Consider the following 24269-nt stretch of genomic DNA (forward strand, 5'->3'; position numbering starts at 1 on the left):
GTCCTCTCTTCCACCTCTGTCCCTAAAAGCTGGGAATCTGTAACATAAATACTCTGAGACACTAACAGTCTCCATGGATGCAAGGACAAACTGCATTCCTGACATGCGTTGTTTTTATAACTAAAATACACATTATTTAATAAATAACACAACTGCATGTTGAATTGAGAACAAAATTCCCTATTTGACAAAGTGGGAGCATTGGCATTGCGTGACTTGTTTGCAATGTAAAGGTTTTTAGAGTCTTTAGGAAGGAGATCAAAGCCTGTTCTTATATCCAAGATAAGATTTTTTTTTTAACTGAAATTCTCTGAATACTCCTTTATTTATTAGACTGCTAGTGTTGTTAGTAAATTTGTTGGCAGAATGAAAGAAAAAACACATTTGAGTGGTAATTTATTTCATAGGATTTGAGTTCCTTAGATAATTTCGTACATACAGTTCTGTGTCTACAGTTTTTAGCAGAGAGGATCACTGGATGTTGAGGATTTTCGTATTGTTCTTGTGGAGGAGGCAAGATTCTAAAATAGTGTCAAGCTCCCTCTCAACTGTTTGGAGTTTGCTTTGTTTTGGTGTCCCGTCGTCCCCGTCCCCCCAAGCTGATCCCAGACGCTTGGAACTTGAATATGATATGAAGAAGTTGACAGGCTTGTTACTTAGACCATCAGCAGGAAAGTTTAATATGTGGTTCACAATATTTTATTTTTGAATTGAACATACTCAGTAAAACATGCTTGAAATTTCTTGAGGTGCCTTTAATACTAGATCTCTAGCCTTTATGGAAATACTTAGGAAAATTATTTAGGAAGACTGTTAAGCAAGTTTTGTTATATGTTTGGACTCCTTTATTCCCTTGTTGCTTACTGTATATTCTAAGGTAATTTGAGTTAGTGACTGCTTAAAGCTTTGGAGAAGAGCAGCGATTTTTCCATTTTGACAGTCTTTTGATCTTGTTTTTTTTAATTCCTAGGATGGCCACGTGGAAGTGGCAAGATTACTTCTTGACAGTGGAGCTCAGGTGAACATGCCTGCTGACTCTTTTGAGTCTCCATTGACTTTGGCAGCCTGTGGCGGGCATGTTGAACTGGCAGCTCTGTTAATTGAACGTGGAGCTAACTTGGAAGAGGTAAACGATGAAGGATACACACCACTAATGGAAGCAGCTAGAGAAGGCCATGAAGAGATGGTGGCACTGTTACTTGGTCAAGGTAACTATTGTGGTGGCTTCTGTGGACTGTGATTCAGTAGGCATCTGTGTAGACTAGGGGGAGGAAAAAAAGCTATGTTATTGTAATTTATGTTTTCTTCAACAGCTTCTGAACTCCCCCACCCCTCCCTATTTTTTTGAGCAGTTCGTGGGATAGTTGAGGGGTTAGCAAAATATCTTTTGCTCTACTCATTTACTTTGTAAATAGTTATTCTGAATTGTTCTTCAGAACAGTTTTGCATTTTCAGACAGACATTGAATAGTGAACAGTTAATGTGGGTAACTTGCACTCTGCACAATGGACTTGGCCTATCTTGAGATGGCATTATTGCTGAAAAGCTGTAGAGAAGTGCACTGAGGTCCTCAGAGGGGTTTTCAAAGTAGTTCCATGAAGTTGAAATCTTTCACTTTGATATACTGTGATTCTAAAAGAAAATTTCTGCAGCCCTAAAAATGAGATGGGTAATAAGATGTGTTGTGCATCAGGAAATGGCTTTGCTGACGTTGGGTTTCATTAATAGTGTTTTCTGATATATGTATGGTTTTGGTGTTCTGTTTTGTTTTAAGGAGCAAACATCAATGCTCAAACAGAGGAGACACAGGAAACTGCATTAACTCTGGCTTGCTGTGGAGGTTTTTTGGAGGTTGCTGATTTTCTTATTAAAGCAGGAGCTGACATAGAACTTGGTTGTTCCACACCTTTGATGGAGGCTGCTCAAGAGGGTCATCTGGAGCTGGTTAAATATTTATTAGCTGCAGGTATGGAGTAATTCTGTTAACAGTTTTGTAGAGGCTTAATGTAACCTTTAGAGAAAAACAGTTTTTCCATACTCATTACATTTTCATTAGCAGCTTCTTGAAGTTGACTGCAAAGATTTGTGGAACCTTAAGTACTTTACTAGTTTAGTTTTTGAAGATTAAGTTGATGTAAACTCACTTGGAACTGAACTTCTAGTTTGTTTATGTTTTTTTTACTCCTCTTGAGTATGATTAAGTTGTCAGTTTCATAGAATTTGGATTGGAAGGGGGAAGTTCAAAATATGCTATCTGATCCGGTAAAGATTATGAAGAGTCTTGCATGTTTTCCATAATGAACTTAATAAAGCTTGTATGTTTGTTACTACTGCTGCAGGGGCTAATGTGCATGCAACAACAGCAACAGGTGACACAGCACTGACATACGCCTGTGAAAATGGCCACACTGATGTAGCAGATGTCTTACTTCAGGCAGGCGCGGATCTGGTAAGTCATTACCTTCTTAAAAAAATTTAACTTAGGAAATGAAATTATAAATGTCTCTTTGGTCCTGTGTTCACTGCTGAAAAAATAATGTGTTTGCTGTTAATTGTCTTAATTATCTTCTAACCCTTTCTTTTAATTGAGAACTGGTGATGCTTTTCTAATGGATTTTAGGCTGTTTAATGACCTCAAAGTGCATAGGTCAGTTACAGTACTTTGGCGATTGTCTAAAGCATTTTGAAGCCATTCAAGGTTGCTTGTACAGGAAAAAAAAGGGGAATTTTGTTCTTCTGTCATGTGCAGTCCTGAACGGTATTCAGCTTTGAATTGTTGAGCTGATTATGGGTTAGTATGTGTACCTGCAGATTTTTTCTATTCCTTACACAGCAAACTGTTGATAGTTCTGATGTGATCTATTTAGTGTACCATAATGGAATTAAGATGATGGAGGTAAATTGATTTTTACATTTCAGTAGGCTTGTACACCAGTATCTTATCAAAGTAAAATTAAGCATGACAGAACACATTTTGTTTAAATAAAATCTCCACCATGTGCTTGAGTGCTTCTTGTCCAGGAGTATCAGACCTGTACAAAGGTAGGTAGATAGTTTCATCTGTCTGCAAGATACAGTTGGTTCAAAGGTTACATGAATTTTAATGTTGATGGTTTGTGAAACACTGAAAAGGTGTTCCATGTCTGGTGTCTTGCCATTGAAAAAACCAAGAGGCTGAATTTTGCATCATTTCACATGGCCTACTTTTGAATTTTGAATTTTGAATTTTAAGCCTTCCTTTATCTGCTCTAGGAGCATGAATCAGAAGGTGGAAGAACTCCTCTGATGAAAGCTGCAAGGGCAGGTCATGTTTGCACTGTTCAGTTCTTGATTAGCAAAGGTAAGAATGTGAAAAGGTTCTGGTTTTCCTGCTGTTAGAAGTTCTCAAAGTTAAGACATGTCAGTACCAGTGTAACTTCCTTGGATTTGTTTCAAATATTGTAACTCAAGTCAGTCATGGATTCTCAAACTAGGCATGTAATGATCACCTCTGGTTTCAGGTGAGATTAGTGGAAACTGCAACTACTTCTAAAAGTAGTTATATCCCAGACTCTCATTCCTAGTAAAAGTAGCAACAATAGTAGTAGTTACGGGGTGTCTCCATGCTCATGGTGTAGCTTTTGAGCATGTCTTTCAGAAGTTTAATTTCAAGTGCCTGTTTGTTTCAAAGTTTTGACTATAACTTGCTTGATATTGTCAGAACTGTTGGCTCCAGCCTTACATCACATGAATGCATAGAGTTGATACAGAGCTCAGAATTACTATTTTCTCTCTTGAGCTGAAACTGATGGATGTTTCTTGTACCCTCCTTATATGGAGCATGACTGGCCTAGAGTGTCCAGTGCGATGTCATTTTTCCCTGTGTAGACTGTAGAGGAAAGAAGCAGAGCTGCAATTAATCACCTGCTTGCTGGTGCTAAGATGCATGGATCCATGTGCTGGATCTTAGCATTTGCTTTTGTTGGGGTTTTTTTTGGTGTGGTTTTTTTTTTGTTTCTGTTTGTGTGTGGTGTTTTGTTATGTTGTTTGGGGGTTTTTTTTGTAAAAAAGAGGCATAGCCCTGGCACAGTTGATGGCGAATTTGAAAGCAGTAGGTTCACCTGGTACATGACGTTCCATACTTACAACGTAGCCATTTGAACAGTCAATTTGGAGTACTAGTCCAGACAGGGTTGCCTTTCTTCCTGACATGGTAAATGGTCTTCTAATGATAGTAATAATTAACTGTTCAATTTTATTTATCAGTTGTAAGACTACAGCCACGGAGAGCTACGCTTTCATTTTTAAGACAAAATTTTAGCTTTCTGTCACTTCAGGTAGAGGAAAACTGGGTTGAAGACTTCTTAAATATTTCCATCTCTCTTTTTGAAGGAGCAAATGTGAATAGGACCACAGCTAACAACGATCATACAGTATTGTCACTGGCCTGTGCTGGAGGTCATTTGGCAGTTGTGGAGTTACTGCTAGCTCATGGTGCTGATCCTACACACAGATTAAAGGTTTGTCACTCAGCTACCTTATTTTCCTCTGAGGTAGTCTTTCATTAATCTTAAAACTAATGATACCCAAGCAAATTTGCTCCTCTTGTATTCTCCGCAACTGACCCAACATGTCATGATTGAAATGGAAGTAAGATGAATGAATGGTATTTCCACAGCAGATATTATGCTCATGAACGTAGTTATAGAAGTTGGAGTTAGGAGTCAGACACTAAAGTAGGCTGCCCAGGGAGGTGGTGGAGTCACCATCTCTGGATGTGTTTAAGGGTCGTTTAGAGGGGATATGGTGTAGGGGAGAACTTTGTAGAGTAGGGCTAATGGTTGGACTCGATGATCCCAAGGGTCTTTTCCAGCCTGAATGATTCTGTTATTCTGTGATTCTGTGAGTGCAGTCTACTGATTTACTATGCATGTAAACGTTGCACGCCAGTTGTAAGTCATAATGATGCAAGAGGAAGGAAACTTTTAAAAAGTACTAGGTCTTTTTTTGGAAATACTTAGAGTCCTTAAGTTTAGATATAGACTTACTGCAGATTGAATGAATACCTATTAAAGCAGTCTTAATATGTACTGTTGTGTCTCCCAAAATGCTTAAGTTTGTCATGTTTTGATGATGCTGTTTTCTAATATTGCGATCTTTTCTCTCTTCAGGATGGATCAACTATGTTAATAGAGGCAGCAAAAGGTGGTCACACCAGCGTGGTTTGTTACCTTCTAGATTACCCAAACAACTTGCTTTCTGCTCCTCCACCTGATGCTACTCAGCTGACCCCACCATCCCATGATTTAAATAGGGTAAGATTTAAGGTCTGGTTATATGTGGATTTGTGGGGCTTTTCTGCATTTCTTCTTGCAGTTTACTCAAGTTCAAAGATGAGAAGAGTGTCACATCATTTCACGAACTACTGAACTGTAGGTGAACACACTGAAAATTACTTTGAGCTGTTGTGATAATGGTGAAGATGGCTTGGAGCATCACTGTGTAGTGCTTTCATCATTCTTATTGCTCTATAAATATTATTGGAAAAAATGAGGGGGAAAAAAAAAACCCAGCAAGTTAAAAGGTCTGCTTTAATTAGTCTCTTCACAATTACATTTGTAGCCCGTTGTGGCTTGTATTTGCTTTGCCATAGTATAGCACTGTACCATGCTGAAATGAGTCTTGTTTGGCAAGTAACTTCATAGGTTAAAAATGCAAAGTATATAAAAGTCAGATGATCTCAAATTGTTAACTAATGAACTCAGCATATTAAAAAACATATTAAATGTTATTAGTCACCATTAAAGTCTGCTTTTCTAACAGGTTTTGTTTACCTTCTATTGAATTATAACTAGATTAGAGTATGAGAAAAGTAATCTGTTAGTATCCAACATTTTAGGCTCCTCGTGTACCAGTGCAGGCGCTGCCCATGGTCGTCCCACCCCAGGAGCCTGACAAACCCCCTGCTAATGTCGCCACAACCCTTCCCATCAGAAATAAAGGTCAGTCTTAGTTCTGGAGCTTTTTTTCTAAATATCCTTCCTAGGTAGAAGATAGAGGGTTGCACTTCTAGCAGAGTAGTTCCTATGAAGAGTGTTTATGGATTCAGACAAGGAAACTGCAATTTTTAATTTTTTTTTTTAAGGATTTGCTTATCCGCCAAATATGAAGTGTCAGTCATCTAACCCTGTAATCATAAAGCGTCAAGAAATCTGCCTAAGTAAATACACTAAAATATATTAGTCTGACATACTGGACTAATGCAAAATTTCACCCAGAAGCCTATATAAATTTGATAATGCAAGTTGTAAAAACAATGTTAATCTCCATATCATAGTTGAATTGATAACTTGTGTTTACTTAGAATAGTAGTCTTGGAGTGGGTTTGACTAACTTGACTGAAGGCGGAATTTCTTGTGCTATAAAATATTTAGTTTGATGTGGCTCAGGTCCTCCTAGGACTAAATTTGCATCTATTTTGATATCGCCATTTTGACACTTAACTCTTTCTGTACTTAAGAATTCTCTTACAAAACAATTTTTATCAAGGATCAGCAATAGTGCAAATACAGGCGTGCATGTCATAAAATTAATACTGTGTGTACACTTGTATTGTTCTGGAAATACAGCAAGGATGACTGGAAGAAACTGGGCACCTCCACTGACTCAAATCCTGAGTTTTGATTTATCTTTCGCCCTTCAAAATTAACCGATTGTTCCTTCTCCAACTGGTATGGCAGACCATGTCAGCTGTGTTACTGTGGACTTCTTCATAAAAGATGAATTGGATGAGTCCATCACTCATTCTTACAGGAAGGCTGAAATATTTGCCTTGCCTGGGCAGAGAGCTGAGTTTTGACACAGGCAAAATCATGTCTGCTATGGATAAAACGTAGTGGCTAAACATACCCTGTTAGATTCTGTTAAATATAAATGACTATCCTGGGTTCTAGCGCTGTTTGTCAACTGAGCAAAGCTGGATACCTGTAGCGAAAGGATTCAGTAGTCCTAGAAAGTGTAGTGCTTCCTAAAATGTACTGAGTTATTCACAAAGCTCGTGGCTAGAACAAGTCACCTGTCCCTCGAGATGTTTTTGCATCACTTTTGCTGTGCTTTCAGGGCTGTAACCATATGTTTATGTCTTAACATGACACCAGACGCAAAACATCAAGTAAAGAGACAGCATATCCTTTCTTTTTGTTTCCATTTTTCTTGTAGCACCACTTGATAACAGCGGCTCTTGAGACAATCACTTCATTTGGCAAAAGTATAACAATTGTTGGAGTAAATATGTCAACATAGCACAGGGTTATTTGGAATGTATGCGCAGTAATCGGTACTGTTAAATTGCAGTCTGACTGCTCTAAAATTGATAGCGAAAGATAGGGTTTTCTTTGAGGGCCTTACAGTACACGCTGACCTTCTGTGGGTGCTGTGTCTTGGTGCATAACCGGCCATTTAGCATCCCAGCAGTAGCTCTATAATGAGGATGCCATTCATATGCACTTCCATTGGTTCTGAGGGGGTTTCTTTTTCACACAGCTGCTTCTAAACAAAAGTCCAGCAGTCATTTGCCAGCAAACAACCAGGATGTACAGGGTTACATCACCAATCAGTCTCCAGAGAGCATTGTAGAAGAGGCTCAGGGCAAGTTGACAGAGCTGGAGCAGAGGATAAAAGAAGCCATAGAGAAGAACGCTCAGCTGCAGTCCCTGGAATTGGCACACGCTGACCAGCTCACCAAAGAGAAGATTGAGGAGCTGAACAAAACGAGAGAGGAACAAATTCAGAAGAAGCAAAAGATTTTGGAGGAACTGCAGAAAGTGGAGCGAGAGTTACAGCTGAAAACTCAGCAGCAGCTAAAAAAGCAATATCTAGAGGTAAAAGCGCAAAGAATTCAGCTCCAGCAGCAGCAGCAGCAACAATCTTGCCAGCATCTGGGACTACTGACTCCTGTTGGGGTAGGAGAACAACTGTCAGAGGGAGACTATGCACGATTACAGCAAGTGGACCCCATCTTGCTTAAAGATGATCCTCAGCAAGCTGCTGCGCAGACGGGTTTTGCACCAATTCAGCCTCTGGCGATGCCACAAGCTTTGCCTCTGGCAGCAGGTTCCTTACCTCCAGGGTCCATCGCAAATCTTACAGAACTGCAAGGTGTTATAGTTGGACAGCCAGTATTGGGCCAAGCACAACTAGCAGGGCTGGGGCAAGGAATACTGACAGAAACACAGCAAGGGTTAATGGTAGCCAGCCCTGCTCAGACGCTCAATGACACGCTGGATGACATCATGGCAGGTGGGTTTATATTGTTATGAGCAGGTATAATATTTGCTTGACCAGTTGAGGGTATGTCCACTTCTTTATGTATGTGTGTGTGTGTTTGTGTATTCCTGCTAGCTCTACAGCAAGTACCATTAGCCTACTGATCCCTGTCTTGAGGAGTTCAGAGAACTAGTTTTAATTTTTCAATTTGCAGGGTTGCCTTTGCTTTTGTTGAGCTAACTGGTGCCTATTTGTCAGGTTGGTATATCAGAAGTGACACTTTTAGCTCTTCATAGCTGGTGGGGGGGATGTGCTAGGGTCTAGCACAGTTCTATTTCGGCCTGTTTGTAGCTCAAGAACAACATCTTGATGATACTGGTTAGTACTTCGGACTAGCTAACTGCAAACTGACTTGGAGCACTCAGGCTTTGAGCAACTATAGCACCACATTAAGCCTATAATGTGTAAGGAACCTGTAGGCTTGTCTTCTGAGAGCTGCTCTAGTTGGCCTTCAATAGTCTACCTATCGCAAGTTCTTACTTGCGTTTGGGAGAAAAAGATTATAATTCTATGACTTCTAAAAATGTCTACTCATAAAAATGACTGCTTAGCCAGCAAAAAACAAATTTAGCCTTTCCAAATTCTTCTTAATCACTTTGGAGAATTCTTTACCCAGTGACATCAGTCCTTTAAGGCCTAAGTAGTAAAACAAAAGAATGAAACAGGTTTTAAATACCATAGGAAATGCAAGTTGTTAGTGTTGCTTTCCTTTACACCCGTTTGAGTTGCACTTAATCCCCTTTCAGTGTTAAAATACTGTGAAAAATAAACTACTCATTTTGACTACTCAGCTGAATACAGATTAACTGTTAGGACATAGTGTTAAAAAAATTACGTTACTCATGAACATTTGCTGAGGTGCTTTTGGTTAAGCTGATGAAGTTTTGTTTTTAAAAGTGCTATCTGTTTTGACAAGTTTGCTTTGTCAAGCATGTTAGGATGAGGGGTGTCTGCCAGAGGAAAGGCAGGTCTCCAGGAATGTTATAGCCCAGAGCTGTGGAGCTAGTCCTGCATGTACTGCAAGAGTTACTGGAGTACAGTAATGGTGCGAAGTGAATAGAAGATAGAGTAATGATTAAAAATACCAGGTGGTGATTTAAAGTACTTGGAACATCACTTCTCAAATTAGGCACCTAACGAGTAACCTGATGTTCAGGCAAAGCCTCATTAAAGATTACTGAAAATTACGGGACCTACAGAGATTCTTTTCTGAAAATCTGCTATTAGAATTGAAGCTGAAACATACAGATTGGAACCTGTCAGTGGATAAAAAACACGATGCATGAAAAAGTAGATGAAACTATGTCCATCATGTATTGATAGTGAAGATTTCTCCCATGGAGCTGCTGGGATACAAATCAATACCAGCTGCTCAGTTCAAGAGATGGGATAATTACAGCTCTTACTTAGAAAGATTCTGTGCAATGCACTTCAGTTGTGTTAAAATATAACTTAAATTTTGAGTTATGACACTTGTTAAGTGTTTAACTGCATATAACATCTTGAGAACCTACAGATTTAGGTCATCTGCCACATACCCATATGCTTGTGCATGCCTTTTTGGAGAGGTCGGGTATTTCCAATGTGCATTTGAGTGAATGTTTTTGTACTACTTAGTCACAGTTCTTAGTGTGTGCATGCACACATGCAGTTGGGAATGAGGTCTAAGTTCATAGAGTCACAGAATGGTTTGGGTTGGAAGGGATGTTAAAGACCATCTAGTTCCAACCCCCCTGACATGGTCAGGAACACCTTCTACTAGACCAGGTTCCTCAAAGCCCCGTCCAACCTGGTCTGGACCACTGCCAGGGAGGGGACATCCGCAGCTTCTTTGGGTAACCTGTTCCCATGTCTCACCATTCTCACAGTAAAGAATTTCTTCCTTATAGCTAATCTAAATCTACCCTCTTTCAGTTTAAAACCTTGTCCTATCACTATATTCCCTGATGGAGAGTCCCTCCCCATCTTTCCTGCAGGCCCCCTTTAAGTACTGGAAGGCTGCTCTAAGGTCTCCCTGGAGCCTTTTCTTCTCCAGGCTGAACAACCCCAACTCTCTCAGCCTGTCCTCATAAGGGAGATGCTCCAGCCCCTGATCATCTTTGTGGCCTCCTCTGGACACACTTGAGCAGGTCCGTGTCCTTCTGTCGGGGGCCCCAGAGCTGGACACAGGACTGCAGGTGGGGTCTCATGAGAGTGGAGTAGAGGGGCAGAATCCCCTCCCTCGACTTGCTGGCCACACTTCTCTTGATGCAGCCCAGGATATGGTTTGCTTTCTGGACTGTGAGCATGCATTGCCAACTCATGTTCAGCTTTTCATCCACCAGTACTCCCAAGTCCTTCTCTGCAGGGCTGCTCTCAATCCCTTCATGCCCTAGCAAATTGTACTCTGGAAGGCATTTGTGTCAAGTCTGTTAAAAGCTGTACAGGTGCAATTCCATCTTTGCTTTTCTGTGAAGCGGCTAATTTTAGGGGGTTTTTAAGTGAGAGCAGACTCAGACCTGAGTAAGCAACTTAAGTACCAGCTTGAATCCACACATCATAAGTTAGTGTGGAGGTGGAATGGGCTCGATGTAACACAAAACATTTAAGCAGCAGCTAAATATTTTATCAGTAGCTTTGCATGTTGCTTCAGTAGGAACCCTCTAGAGTATTCCCATAGATTTAAGTCTCTGTTCCTGAGATGACTTCAGTTTAGTTCCATTAGAGTTGTGACTTGCAGCACTGATGAGAAAAACAAAGTTTGACCTTGACTGTGCAAACTTTATCTAATGTTTATGTCTGTGCTTAACTAGTTGCAAAGAATGAGTTTAACTTTTCCATCCATTTTAAGTACTTGTTTAAAACAAGACCAGGTGTGCAAATGTTGGTATTTGTCCAAGGCAAGTGTAAGACATGGGTATTGCTGTAGAGGTCAGGTGTTCTTGCTTGATCAACTCCGGCACTTTTAGAGTAGGTTTCCTTGCTATTAGAGAAGCTAATTGCTGTTACCAGAGCTCTAAGCAATTTGCCTGAGTTAAGGGGTTTGGGTTTTTTTAAAGAAAGAAATAGGATAAGTTGAAAGAGTAGTAAATAAGCTTTCAGTTTTAACTTCAGGCTCCTTGCTGATCCTGCTGGGATTGATGGCAAGCAAAAGATTTGCTCTTCAGCTTCAGATGTTGTATAAGTTCTTTGCTTGCTGTGAGGCTAGTGAATAAAAGTATTTTTTAGGGTTAGTTATGTAACTCTTTAATGAAAACATTGCATATGTTAAATGGTGTGTTAAGGGTATAAAGAAAAACTATATACCTTTTTTTAATAGCTAACTTTTTTAAAGTAGTAGCTACTCAAAGGATTATCTCCAGTAACACAGCCTCACAAAGAACTTCAGGAATCTTGAAGTACTTGATAAGATTAATTCCTGGAAGCTACCTTGTGGGATGAGCGAGTTTTAACTGTAACTCTCTAAACTAACACATAAGAAAGAATATGCATTGACTGTAAGTTCTTCACAGAAATTCAGTACTGAAAAAATTACCATAGAGCACCCACGTCAGAAAAATCAGAAGGTTCTGTCTCACTTGCCACCCGTGCAGGAGCCACAGAAAACTCAGGATGCAAGTGTTTATGCACTGGTGTAACTATAGTTGGTTGCTGGCAATGGCTACACTGTTGTTGCAAATGGATGGTAAATGCATTTAGACCTTTATCCTTGGAACATTAAGAGACTTCCATCTATTGCTAGACAGCTGGTTTTGGGTGGGACAGAGCCTGCCATGGTCCACCTTTCAGACTATAATAATCATCAAGACTACAGGTGTGTGTTTTTCAGGCTTCATCTGTGGAGCTGTTAGTACATAGAAGCAATGGTGTGTGTTTGTATTCAAATTCAGAACACAACTTGGACTTTTGTAATTCAAGGCTTGTTATGCATTTGAAGTGTTCTGTATTGATTTTGAGCATGTGTGGCAGGAACATAGCTTTTAGTAACTTAAGATACTAAAGAGAATTTGAGGGAGAGGAGAAGAAACTGATGCAGAACAAGCCTGTTGAGTTGGTTTGAAACAAGTTGGAAAAAGCTGAGGTATCTTAATATATTTCTTGTGACTTTTTTTTTCCAGTCCCTCATCTTTGCTTATTGCAATATAATGTGAAACAGTTCTCTTATACATCTACTGTTGACATTACAGGAGATAAGGAATAAATGCGTAAGAACAATGCTGTGCCCACAGTCAGACAACACTAGTGAGAAACTTAATGGTTGACATAAAGATGAAATGGGATTCTAAAGGTTTCTGTAACATCTTGCACTTTGTATTTTCACTAAGTATTCAAGGAAGCAGCAAACATAAGTATCATGAACAACCCCATGTTCCTTTTAAAATGTCAGGCTTTTTTCCAGACATACATTTTGATTTAGGACATGTAAATCAGTGAGGAAAAAATCCTGTTTGCTCAAAGGTTAACTATCTTGTGTTAAGTTTTCAGGTTTTTTTAATTTGTCAGTTTGACTGTTCTCTTTCCTCCCCTGTTACTGGGGCTGCATTTGTAAGCCAGCTGCTTCTCTGGATGGTGAGGCTGTTGGGCACGGGAGAGAAGGTAGCAGCTGTGAGGATGTACTTTTTTTAATTTAAGCTAAGAGAAAGTTGAAATGTCCAGAAAGAAATCAATATGAAGAGCAGCTATGCTCCTAATTATCAATAAGCACAAAACTGGTTGTCTAATATCCAAACAAATGCAAAAGACTTTGACTAGAATAGTCAAATGGTGCTTGGAGTGATGTATTCTGACAAAGCAGCTCAACCTTGTTTTGTAATGTGATTAAGACTGGTAGCTGGTCTTAGTATATACAAGGCATGTATATAGTAAAATATTTTAATAATGAACTGGCTTTGAAGTCTTTGCTATCCCAGGCATGAAGTAATGAGGATTTAATGTTGAAGTACAGACCTTTAGTTAAATTTTGCCACTGGTCCGTTAGAGTAGATGGAGGAGTAGAGGGAAAAGATAAACCATTGGTTGTCAGTGCATTTAGATTTGATGGTCAAACTAGTTGGTTATTTTTTTCACTGTTCAAGACTGTTGTGAAAACCTTTTGGCTTATTGAAAACGTCTAATATTTTTGTTTGGATTCTGTTCATTGCCCTTGGCATGTTCCTTACAAATTTGAACTCTGCACAGGTGATGTTGAAATAAATATAATCAGAGTCATTACCCATAAAAATTAATACCTTGTCTCAGTGAAATGTGCTGTAGGCATATGAACTATATTTGACCATGAATTATTGCTGAAACACACTTGAAATACATCTAATATAACTAAGTCAACATGGATATTCTCCTCTACTACCATGCATAAAAACACTTGTATATGGATTGTACATTAAAGGTTTTCTTTCTTGTGTAAAGAGGGGTGTTGGCTTTTAAACATGTGTCTTCTGGGTTTGTTTTTTGTTGGGTTTTTTCCTACCCCTCACTGTAACGCCATTGGTATAAAAAATAGACTTTACCTGAATTGAGACCTTCCTAACTACCTTGACGTTTGGGTTTTTTTTAAATTCTAAGAACTTGAATAGTGCTTCCTGTAATATAGTAGATCCTCCCCCACCCCTATACTGGGGCTACAGCAGTACTTCATAGCAACTGTTGAAAATACATGTGCTACTGTAGCACTGTTAACTTTTTTCGTGTATGGATTATTTGATGGTCATGCTTTTACGTCACCTGAGTTAAATGTATTTGGTTAGTTTCCAGTCCATTTTACCATCTTTATCAGGTTCTTTTGGAGTAGATGTGAGAGTCAAGAGTCATGATTCATTATAATTCCATTACTGTTTTATGCTGCTTTAACTTCCTTTTTGAACCCATAGAAAGAAGGTAAACATGCTGGTTTTAAAAAAATTACTTGTTATGGCCGTATATGTGAAGAGGGAAGCAACAGTTGAAACTCACAACTTCTTATCCTTCTATATGAAACGAATTTGAAGTTGTGTTTTTAGGTTATATCTCTAATTTACAGTCAGAATAAGGGATGAGATGAGTTTAAATTAGATGCTCCACTGAGTGATACTGCATTATGATCTTTGGTTAGTTCTCCTCTATACAGAACTTGCTTACGCCATAGGTTATGACCTTATGTCAGAATATTTTGGCTTAGCTTCTGTATGTTTCTTTTAATCCATACCTAGTGTGATTTGTCTTGTAAGATGAGAAAAGTTTTCAAAAGGCACTCTAATATATAAAGATCAAGGGAGTTTGAATCTTGATTTACTCTTAAATAAGATGTTAATCATACTTTCTATGAAGTACTTTTATAAAGTTGGGGGTACTTTGTTTCTCAGTGACATTTATTAGTTTCTTTGCTGGGATTTGCTATAGAAAGTCCAGAAATTAAATTAGTAATGGGTGAAAAAAAATAGCTGCCTTGCAGAGGAGGGAGTACAGCAATTGGCATGTCAGGACACATTATTTTTGTGGCATCTGTTGAAAAACTTACCACTTGAAAGTAAATATAGGAGCTAATTATCAGTGGCTGGAAGTTAGGGAGGTTGATTATTGAAGCTGTTTGAAAAATGAACTGGACTTGAAAAGTTGGGATAAAGGGGCATTATTTTGATGTTCCATAAGGTTACTTGGTGGTGTGTACTAGCTGAACACTTGACAATTATGTGGGAACTGCATTTCTTTTGTTTTGCAGTTAAAGGTGATTTTGTCAACTTGACAGGAGAAGTGTACAGTACTTCACTTTCTCCTTTGCTGATCACACCTGATAAAGACCTGTAGAAATACTGGAGAAAAGGCAGGGAGAAAAACATTGAGTTCTTTTAACAAAATAGAATAAGAAGTAGGAAAACGGGAGCTTTTCCCCAAATGCTGTTTTAGATTCAAATTTGCTCTGTACTTTTAAACATATGTATGAAATGAATTTCAGGGAAGTGTGGCAGTCAGTGCTATTTTGTGTCATGTCGATACACTGTCATGAGTTGTAAAATGGTATTATGTTTTGCTTATCCTGACAACCTTGACCAAAGTTTCTGCAAAATGACTGTTAAGAAGCTTCCACTTCTCTGGTTTCAACAAATTCTGCCGTGTGAGCATCCTGACACTAGCAGCGTTGCTTTTTCGTTATGTTTATGGGGGATGGGAGGCGAATGTTGGACAGACTGTTGTATGAGAATCTTTAAACTGTTTTAAGAAAAAATCACATAGATATCCAATTGATTGGACTTGTTCTGCAGTCCTGCTTCTAAAGGTATGGAACTCCTGGTCCAAATAATGACTGACTTGTAGGAAAGCTCTTTGGTTTAAAAAAATATTATTTTTGTTGTTGTTGTTGTGAGGGCTTCTAGAATACATGCCAATCTGATAACTTACCTATTTCTTTGATTGAATACAGTTAACCTTTTTCATAGTTGTTAAATTCAAAGATTTAAAGGTTCAAAGATTGGGTTAAATGTGTGGAAAATACGTATCTGGAAAATAAAGTTTTTAGGGAGTTCTGTCTGTCAGTGGGAGTTCTGTCCCACTGTCCATTTATTGTCACATTAAACTTTTGAAGTAAAGTGTTTTGCTTTTACTAAGTGTAATTATTCTGTTCAACAGCAGTGAGTGGAAGAGCATCTGCAATGTCAAACACTCCTACCCACAGCATTGCAACTTCTGTCTCCCAACCTCAGACACCAACTCCGAGTCCTATCATTTCTCCTTCAGCCATGCTACCAATCTACCCTGCTATAGATATCGATGCACAGGTAAGCCTGCAGTTGTCACTGCAGCACAGATGCATGAAACTATTTTGCTTCTGCATCCTGAATAATTCAACGATAGTTAACAACTCTGTATAATGAATTGGGTTCTAGAGACTTGAATTGCTGCTTTTAGAAAGCCTGTACAACTCTCTGGAGAGTTGCACCCCACTTTCCTCTGTGCTCTTGCTGAATAGAATAGAAGGTCTTTGAATGACTAAACACTTGTATCACTTATTTCTTTGTTGTGGGAGTGATTATGAAAAACAGCAAAGTTGTCTCCTGACAGAATTTAAATATTTTTGTGGCCTGATATCCTAAGACAAAAATAAGCCTTAAAATCTTGCACACTGTTTTTTTCTGGTGTGCTTGGAGTTGTTGGCCAGTGATCACCCAGCTTGATAGAAGTATGAAAGTATTGAAACTAATAATTTCTGTAACTTCTTTAACGAGGAAATAATACAGGTTCTCAATTCCACTGAAGAAGAGGCATTTCTGTATTGAATGTAATTTTAAAAGGGTCTACTTTGTTGACTTGCAGATAACTGGTCATCAAAAAAAGAAGCATGCATATACTAACTAGCATACGTATATGCATAGCTCTAGACTATACATGACATAGGTAACATGTTGGCCATATGGAGAAGAGGAAGGGTGTGAGATTGTTGTGGAGAAAAACCTCTGGAAAACCAGTCTTGGCTACTTTAGCTGCTTGTGGCACCTGGCTCGGTTTCTGCTGTGACCATGTCCAGGAGCTCTTGACATAACCTGGCCAACCTCATTGTTAGCTGGTAGACACCAGTGCAGAAGAACACTATGATAAGTTGCCAACTACCGTGGCTTATAATAAAAAAACCCTAAGTTCTCACAGTAGCTAAGAAATGTGTGTGTGTGTGTTTGTGGGTTTTGGGTGGTTTTGTTTTGTTGTTTGTTGTTTTTTACGGAAAGAGAAATGTCATTTTAGTCCCTATGCTGTAACTAACAGTGCCAGCAGTCCTCTGAGTTTCTCAGTTGCTCTTTCAAATAGGATGGTGTGGTGGTCATTTACATGGGCCCTGGCAACACTGAAAAATTAAGTGTGTTGTTTCATTGCAGTTGATTGATAGGCAACATCAAGGTTGATAATGGCTGTTACCGTGAACTACCAACCACTAGACATGCTCACTTGGAGACAGTGTGTGAGCACTCTCAAGGGAAAAAAACTTGAAAACAAAGTTTAAGCTCAAAGTTGTCTGTGTATATTCAGTTTAGTTCTTTTTTTGATTACTGTGATTTGTGGACTCACTGTAGCTGATTTTTACTGTTCAGAGGCTTCAGCAACAGTAGTGCAAGATTGGGAATTTATCCCCCTTTGGTTTAACTGGAGTGTTAAGAAATAAAGATAGAATTCTTATTTTCATTATACTGTCTGAAGGTCACAGTCAGGCAGTGGTAAAGAAGTTGATCTAGTTGGCAAAGCACAGGTGAAGTCTCGGTTCCTATCAGGAATTGTTCTCGAATCTCCCAGCAGAGCTGTCTTGAGAAGTAGAATCCTGTTATGAACATGAACACAAAAGATAACTGTGAGGTAATCAGTAGACATGTCTTTAGCTTATAGAAGCTTTTTATTTTCTCACAGGTACAGTTGTACTTGGGCTAATATGCAGTATAACAGGGGTTATACTTAAAAAAGGAAATATTTATGTTGTATATATGATGTCTGTTTCTTTTAGACTGAGAGTAATCATGACACAGCATTGACACTTGCTTGTGCTGGTGGCCACGAAGAACTAGTACAAACACTGCTGGAGAGAGGAGCTAATATTGAACACAGGGACAAGAAAGGTAGGTAATCTCACTATGGCAGTACAGACCCTCCCTGGTTTTCCAGTGTATCACACTAAATACACAATAAGCGTAATCTTTATGTGAAGCTATTAGGCTTATTTTTCTGGTGGTTGAACTTATATCACATAAGCTTTGAGCGTGGACTCTTCAAATATTCTTTTTCATTTCAGGTTTTACTCCGCTTATTTTGGCTGCTACAGCTGGCCACGTGGGTGTTGTTGAAATATTACTGGATAATGGAGCTGATATTGAAGCCCAGTCTGAAAGAACCAAGGACACTCCCTTGTCTTTGGCTTGTTCAGGAGGGAGACAAGAGGTGAAGTAAAACTTCAAAACTTCAAAAGCAGTGTGTAGATTATTGTGTCAGTATACTAAAGCAATCTTCCAGAAAAGTTACAGTAACTTAATTCACCATTCTATTTCACAATGGTCTATTTTAAAAAGGGTACAAAGAGTTTCACGTTTTTAAGTTATATATTGCAGTGTGTTGCTCATAGATTGCTTTTTGTCTTCCTATAAGCTGGACTGGTGCTACACAGATGACCTCATGACTTGTAATCATTAGTGGCTCATTATGGGACTTTTACCAGTGTAATTAGATGTACATGTGAAAGTGAATGCTGTGAGTGTTCTTGTTGAGAAGCTAGAGTTAGACACGTATCAGTTCTATGTGCGCCAAGAGGGTTTTCTAATGGATTCTGTATAGGCCATGGGATATTGGAGTACTGCAGATGACTCTAGTGTCTCTGACTAAAAACTTAAAAAACATTTTTCAAATGATTGATCAAAAGTTAATGTAGGGGAAGTTGTTTTGAATGTTATGTGAAATACTGTATTCTGTGACTTAATTATGAAATCTGTTTTGATTTTTTTTTTCTAATTGTTGTTACAAATCTTAAGTGTATAATTCTGTTAATGCTTCTACTATTTGGATTGCAAAAGCCACAGTGGAAGCTGTATAATCTGGTGTAGGATCACCTTCCTTTGTGACTATCTGGAAATTAATGAGTTTGGAGACACGTCTCCGACTTCCGTAGGTTGTCTTAACAGTGATACTGTGGCATTTAAAAGGTGATTACTTCCGTAGGCAATATCTTACTGAAAACTTTGAGCTCTTCTGGCCTATTTTAGTGCCATCTGGAAGATTTCTGACGTTGGGGGTATTAGCTGCAATGACAGTCATATGTTCTCTGGTGAAGGGAAAGGCCTCCTCTTTAGTAAGTGTCGTAGCAGCCTTTGTGGCCAGCAACTTCATACAGTAAAAATGAATTTATGCTTACCTTTTTAGAGATTTGATTCATCTGTGTTCTCAAACAGTGTTTCTTGGAGGAATGGCATCTTGTTTTCTTCCATGTTTTTGAGGAAAGTTGATGGGAAAACGCAGGGCTTTGGGCAGTAGAGACAATGTCGGGATGCCCTCCCACCCCAATTTCTGTGTTTGGCAGTATGTTTGTCCTGTGATTTCACGGGAAAATGTCCTGATTGAAAGCTCTTGGCTTCAGTTGTGTGGGTCTAATCTAAACACGCTTTACGCTTAAACGCTGAAAGTGGAGCAAATTAAACATTGCACTAGAGAGGACACAGTGGATTTTCACCTCAGTATTTATTTTGATTTTACGTTGCTAGACAGTTTAGTTTCTTGTCAAGTCTTCTGCAGAAACTTCATTACAGAATGTAAGCTTCATGTAGAATATGGGAAGCTGTGAATTGGTTTGAGCTGTAAATGAATCTGTAAGGAAGGAATAATGTAAGAAATACTTGTGTTTGTTTTTATTAATGTGCAGAGAAAACCAGCAAGAGATGCAAATGTTAATTTTTCTAATGTCTCTTGCATGAGATTTCTGCGTACAGTGTACACACAGTTCAAAGTAGTGGTGTAAATAGAGAACATAAGATACAAGCATGCACCTGCTTTCTTGTTTGCTTCTGCAGCTTCAGTCTGAGGATGAGTTTTTAACCTGATAGTGAACTGAGCATGAAAATGGGAGAGGACAAAAAGCAAGAGTACTTTGTATACTGTATTCAGACTCAATCTCTGGTTTTGACAGTGTTCAAAGATGGCTGAAATAATAATAAAATATCCCAATTTTTTCTTGCTATGTTACACAGTTTAGTACGAGTGGTTTAGGAATGCTAATGAGTAATCATGATTGATTTTTAAAGAAAGTTTTACAGTGGCTTTGGGAACATAGTTGCAGCCTCATCTGTTCATAGAGGCCATGAGTATAGAGAAGCAACTGAGTAAAATCGCTTTTTTACTGTTTGAAGATGTCAACGGTATTTTTAAGCTTCAGAAACATTTGCCCTGGATAGATTTGCAAGTTTGGGAGAAAACCAGATGTTATTTCTTAAAACACTGCAGGTGGTGGAGTTGCTGCTAGCTCGAGGGGCAAACAAAGAGCACAGGAATGTTTCTGATTACACACCTTTAAGCCTCGCTGCTTCTGGTGGCTACGTGAACATTATCAAGATTCTGCTAAATGCTGGGGCAGAAATAAATTCCAGGCAAGTTCCCTTTTCACCTATTCTCTCATGGTTTTTTAGTGTCCTGAGTTTTTACCCTTTCCAGAAGGATTTCTTGACAGCTATGTGGAGCAAAATCTTACTGTTCTTACATGATCACAACCAATGTATTGTCTAATTTGTAGTAAGCCCTTAAGTCAAAAATGAAAGGTTTTGATTGTGCTTTTCTAATGCTTTTTCAACTTCCATCTCCCTCTATGTACTTCGTTAACTTCTTTCCTATATCGTACAATCGGTCGTCTTTGTCAAAGATAGAAATCTTTCTTTTTGCTCTGGTTGGCCTGCTGAATTGAAATTAGTTCTGGGTTATGTGAAGAAAGTATGTGTGGTTTCTTTATCCCTTTGTTTTCCCTGTGTAGTTTAAGGAAAGCTTTTTCTATGTGCGCATGCATGTATGTAATGCTTTTGCATCCATTGGGAGGTAGAAAATAGCTCAGCCGTGCACTGCACAAGCGAAATGAAAAGTCCAAGCAAAAGTTAGACTCCTCATAAGAGATGCCTTTTAAATTTACAGCAATTAAAAGGCAACATGCATAGTATCTCTATTTAGAAATATTTGTCCTAAGCAATGCTAGTACGGAGAACCTCTTGTGCTTTTGATGATAGTTGCTGTGTAGCTGATTTTTTTGTCTTTAAGTACTCTGCCTTCCCTAGTTTTCTTAGTAATTTCAGAAATGCAAGTGTGATTTAAAGAGTGTTTTGGTTTGGTTTTTCTCTTTCAGAACTGGTAGCAAATTGGGCATTTCTCCCTTAATGTTGGCAGCCATGAATGGGCACACTGCTGCTGTCAAGCTATTACTGGACATGGGCTCTGATATAAATGCCCAGATAGAGACCAACAGGAATACAGCACTGACTCTGGCTTGTTTCCAAGGGAGAACTGAAGTGGTTAGCCTGCTGCTTGATAGAAAAGCTAACGTGGAGCATAGAGCTAAGGTAAGGAGTAAATAGCTGAATAAGTCTACAAAAAGAGATGCTTGTAAGTCATCACTTCTCTGTGGTTATCTGATTTTCTTGCCTTTTGTGCAAGTTAATTTCTCTAGTTCAGTTAACTGAACTGAGCCATATATTGTAAAGAAAAATAATAGCTACACTTAAGGGCTAGTATTTTGGTGGTTACACAGTTCATCAAAAAATAGGTGTTTCTTCTGAAGCCTTAATTAATCTTCAGGTGCTTACAAGCATAAGAATAGTAACCCTTTAACTTAATAAAAATAGGAGATTTTAATGTATTAAAAAATAGCTAGATTCTTGGCCTAGGTATGCTCATGGTCTAATCTCCTCTGTCTGGCCAGCTGCTTATATCCACAGAATTGAAAGGGAATGTGTTGTTAGTTGACCCCAACGCTTTAAATGGGAAGAAAGGCTGTTCACTAAAAAAATGGATAGAATATTGGGGGGGGGGGGGGGGAGGGGAAGAGACCTCCTACAAATGTGGCATTCCATTCTCCTTTTCTTCTGTACGTAATGGTTGCCACAGAGGAGCTCAAAAGGACCTGTGCAGTACTGATTGCTGTTGAGTATTCTCGCTAAAGTTACGTGTCCCCTTGACCTAGCCAGGTGCTTTCTGGATGTTGCTATGTAGGATCTTGTAACAAAGGTAGGAAATATGATTTGCAACATCTGTGTAATAACACTTTATGGGACTTAATGCTTATTGATTCTTGTCCCTTTAAAGTTGGCTGGGTTAGTTTTGAGAAACTGATAGCAGTGGGCTTTGAATCCCTCTAAGCAGTGTGCAGTAGCAGAGGGCCACCCTGCACTGTGCTGCTTGGTGAAAGCTCTTCTCGAGCCCGCTGAAGATGAGTTCACATTCAAAATATGGCTAAGCTGTTAGAAAATTGGCCAGGTAGCAATGGGAATCTGGACATCAGAACTAGAAATATGTTGCTGGAAGTTGAAGTAAATCCTGACTCTCAAGTAAAACACTCCCCCACCCCCAACTAATTGCTTATTTTTCCTGCTTGTTTGTCTTAGACTGGTCTGACACCGTTAATGGAAGCAGCTTCTGGTGGGTATGCAGAAGTGGGCAGAGTTCTGCTGGACAAAGGTGCAGATGTAAATGCTCCTCCAGTACCTTCCTCGAGAGATACAGCTTTAACCATTGCAGCAGACAAAGGGCACTACAAATTCTGTGAGCTTCTCATTAGCAGGTACTGTATTGGAAGTGTGCTGCTTGAAGAAAAACACCTTGAATATGACCTTACTTAGACTGATCTTTCCCAATGTACAATAATATTTCCCATTGTACACTACAATGTCTGTCAACCATTACTATGTATTTTTATTTATCAAAAGCAGTAAAACGAAGCTCTCTGTAGTTCTTGCTTTTGCCCAAAGGGACTAATGCAGTTTTTCCTGTCTCACTGAATCATGGACGTTAGTGTCCTAGCTTCGGCTGGAATGGAGCTAATTAACCCTCATAGTTGCTAGAATAGTGCTGTGGTTTGGATTCGGTGTGGGATTTGGTATGAGAAGAATGTTGATAATGCACTGATGTTTTTACTTGTCGCTAAGAAATCAAGGACTTATCAACTTCCCATGTCCTGCTAGTGCGCAGGTGCACAAGAAGCCGGGAGGGAGCATAACCAAAGCACTGGACCCAAATTGGCCAATGGAATATCCCATATCATGTAATGTCATGCCCAGTATGTAGATGAGGGCTGGGTGGAAAGCTGGCCATCTCTCCTGGGATGACAGTTTTGGGATTTTTCTCTTCTCTGGGATTGCTAGCCAGGAACAGGCTGGGTGTTGGTCAGCAAGTGGTGAGCGATCACATTGTGCATCACTCGTTTGTAGATACTACTATTATTATCATTATTATTTCAATTTTAACTTCATTTCAATTATTAAATTGTTTTTATCTCAACCTACAAGTCTCCCTATCTTTACTCCTCCAATTCTCTCCCTCGTCCCCCAGGGCAGGGGAAGGTGGGTGAGTGGCTGTGTGGTGTTTGGCTGCTGGCCAGGTTTAAACCATGATAGTTGGAAATAAACAATTTCTTGTAAAGTTTACATGTGGTACTCATAACCATGACACACAGCCATTTCAGATGGTAGTGTTAAGTCTTTAAACAACAGAAGATGCACACAAAACATAGGTATTAATGATTATTTTTTTTTTTTAAGATTGAACATGATGCACATTCAGTGTAATTATGTTTCCTGGGTAGCTTTTGGATATGTTCTTTTCCAAGTAGTAGCACTGGTGGTTGGCTTGCACTTGCAATGTTATAGGTTGTTCCGAGTAAGCTAGTAAAGAATACAGTGTACTGATGGATGGGAGTTAATGAAGGAATTAGAGAAGCTTCAGAGACAGCTGACAAACATCATGATTTAGAGTATCAAAAGTGTTTAGAGGCTGAGTTCAAGATCTTGACAGCATCAAAAGAAACGAAAAAATAATTCTGGAAACTGAAGCACTCTGTGAATATGTATCTTTGATGTAAAAATGCATATTGAATTTTAGCCTATTGTTCTGGTGTAGCATGTCCAGTTTGCCAGTCCAAATTAATAGATGAAATGAAAACCTGGTCCAGAGTTTTGATTGAACATGTTTGTTTTTGTAGAGGAGCTCACATTGATGTGCGTAACAAGAAGGGGAATACTCCGCTGTGGCTGGCAGCAAATGGAGGGCATCTAGATGTTGTCCAACTCCTAGTTCAAGCTGGAGCTGATGTGGATGCTGCTGATAACAGGAAAATAACTCCTCTTATGGCAGCCTTTCGAAAGGTAGAATGAAGTTCAGCTTTGGTCTTAGCTAATACTGTCTCGATCATCCCTACACAGTTGTTATAAGTAGAACATAGCTGATAAAACTACATACTTAAAAATATGTCATCTAATTTTAATACTTGGCATTGAATCTTCAAAAATAGGTATTTGTGTCACCTG

At 39.0% G+C, this 24269-nt stretch overlaps 1 protein-coding gene across 9 annotated transcripts in view; it reads left to right on the forward strand.

The window, feature by feature from the left end:
- ANKRD17 (ankyrin repeat domain 17) overlaps window positions 1-24269 on the forward strand; it is a 96692-nt gene that overhangs the window by 56688 nt on the left and 15735 nt on the right. For 7 of the 9 annotated variants that reach the window (XM_074867024.1, XM_074867026.1, XM_074867017.1 and 4 more), the window contains 15 exons: window positions 971-1208; window positions 1775-1966; window positions 2340-2449; window positions 3253-3340; window positions 4372-4499; window positions 5151-5294; window positions 5879-5981; window positions 7522-8277; window positions 15883-16031; window positions 17738-17849; window positions 18023-18168; window positions 20215-20357; window positions 21098-21311; window positions 22353-22528; window positions 23945-24107. In XM_074867024.1, coding sequence (XP_074723125.1) covers window positions 971-1208; window positions 1775-1966; window positions 2340-2449; window positions 3253-3340; window positions 4372-4499; window positions 5151-5294; window positions 5879-5981; window positions 7522-8277; window positions 15883-16031; window positions 17738-17849; window positions 18023-18168; window positions 20215-20357; window positions 21098-21311; window positions 22353-22528; window positions 23945-24107 — 2862 coding nt within the window. The remainder of the gene's footprint in view (window positions 1-970; window positions 1209-1774; window positions 1967-2339; window positions 2450-3252; window positions 3341-4371; window positions 4500-5150; window positions 5295-5878; window positions 5982-7521; window positions 8278-15882; window positions 16032-17737; window positions 17850-18022; window positions 18169-20214; window positions 20358-21097; window positions 21312-22352; window positions 22529-23944; window positions 24108-24269) is intronic. The other 2 variants (XM_074867018.1, XM_074867019.1) reach the window with 2 other exon arrangements.

Source organism: Strix uralensis, chromosome 4 (assembly GCF_047716275.1).
Source record: "Strix uralensis isolate ZFMK-TIS-50842 chromosome 4, bStrUra1, whole genome shotgun sequence".
Taxonomy (NCBI): Eukaryota; Metazoa; Chordata; class Aves; order Strigiformes; family Strigidae; genus Strix; species Strix uralensis.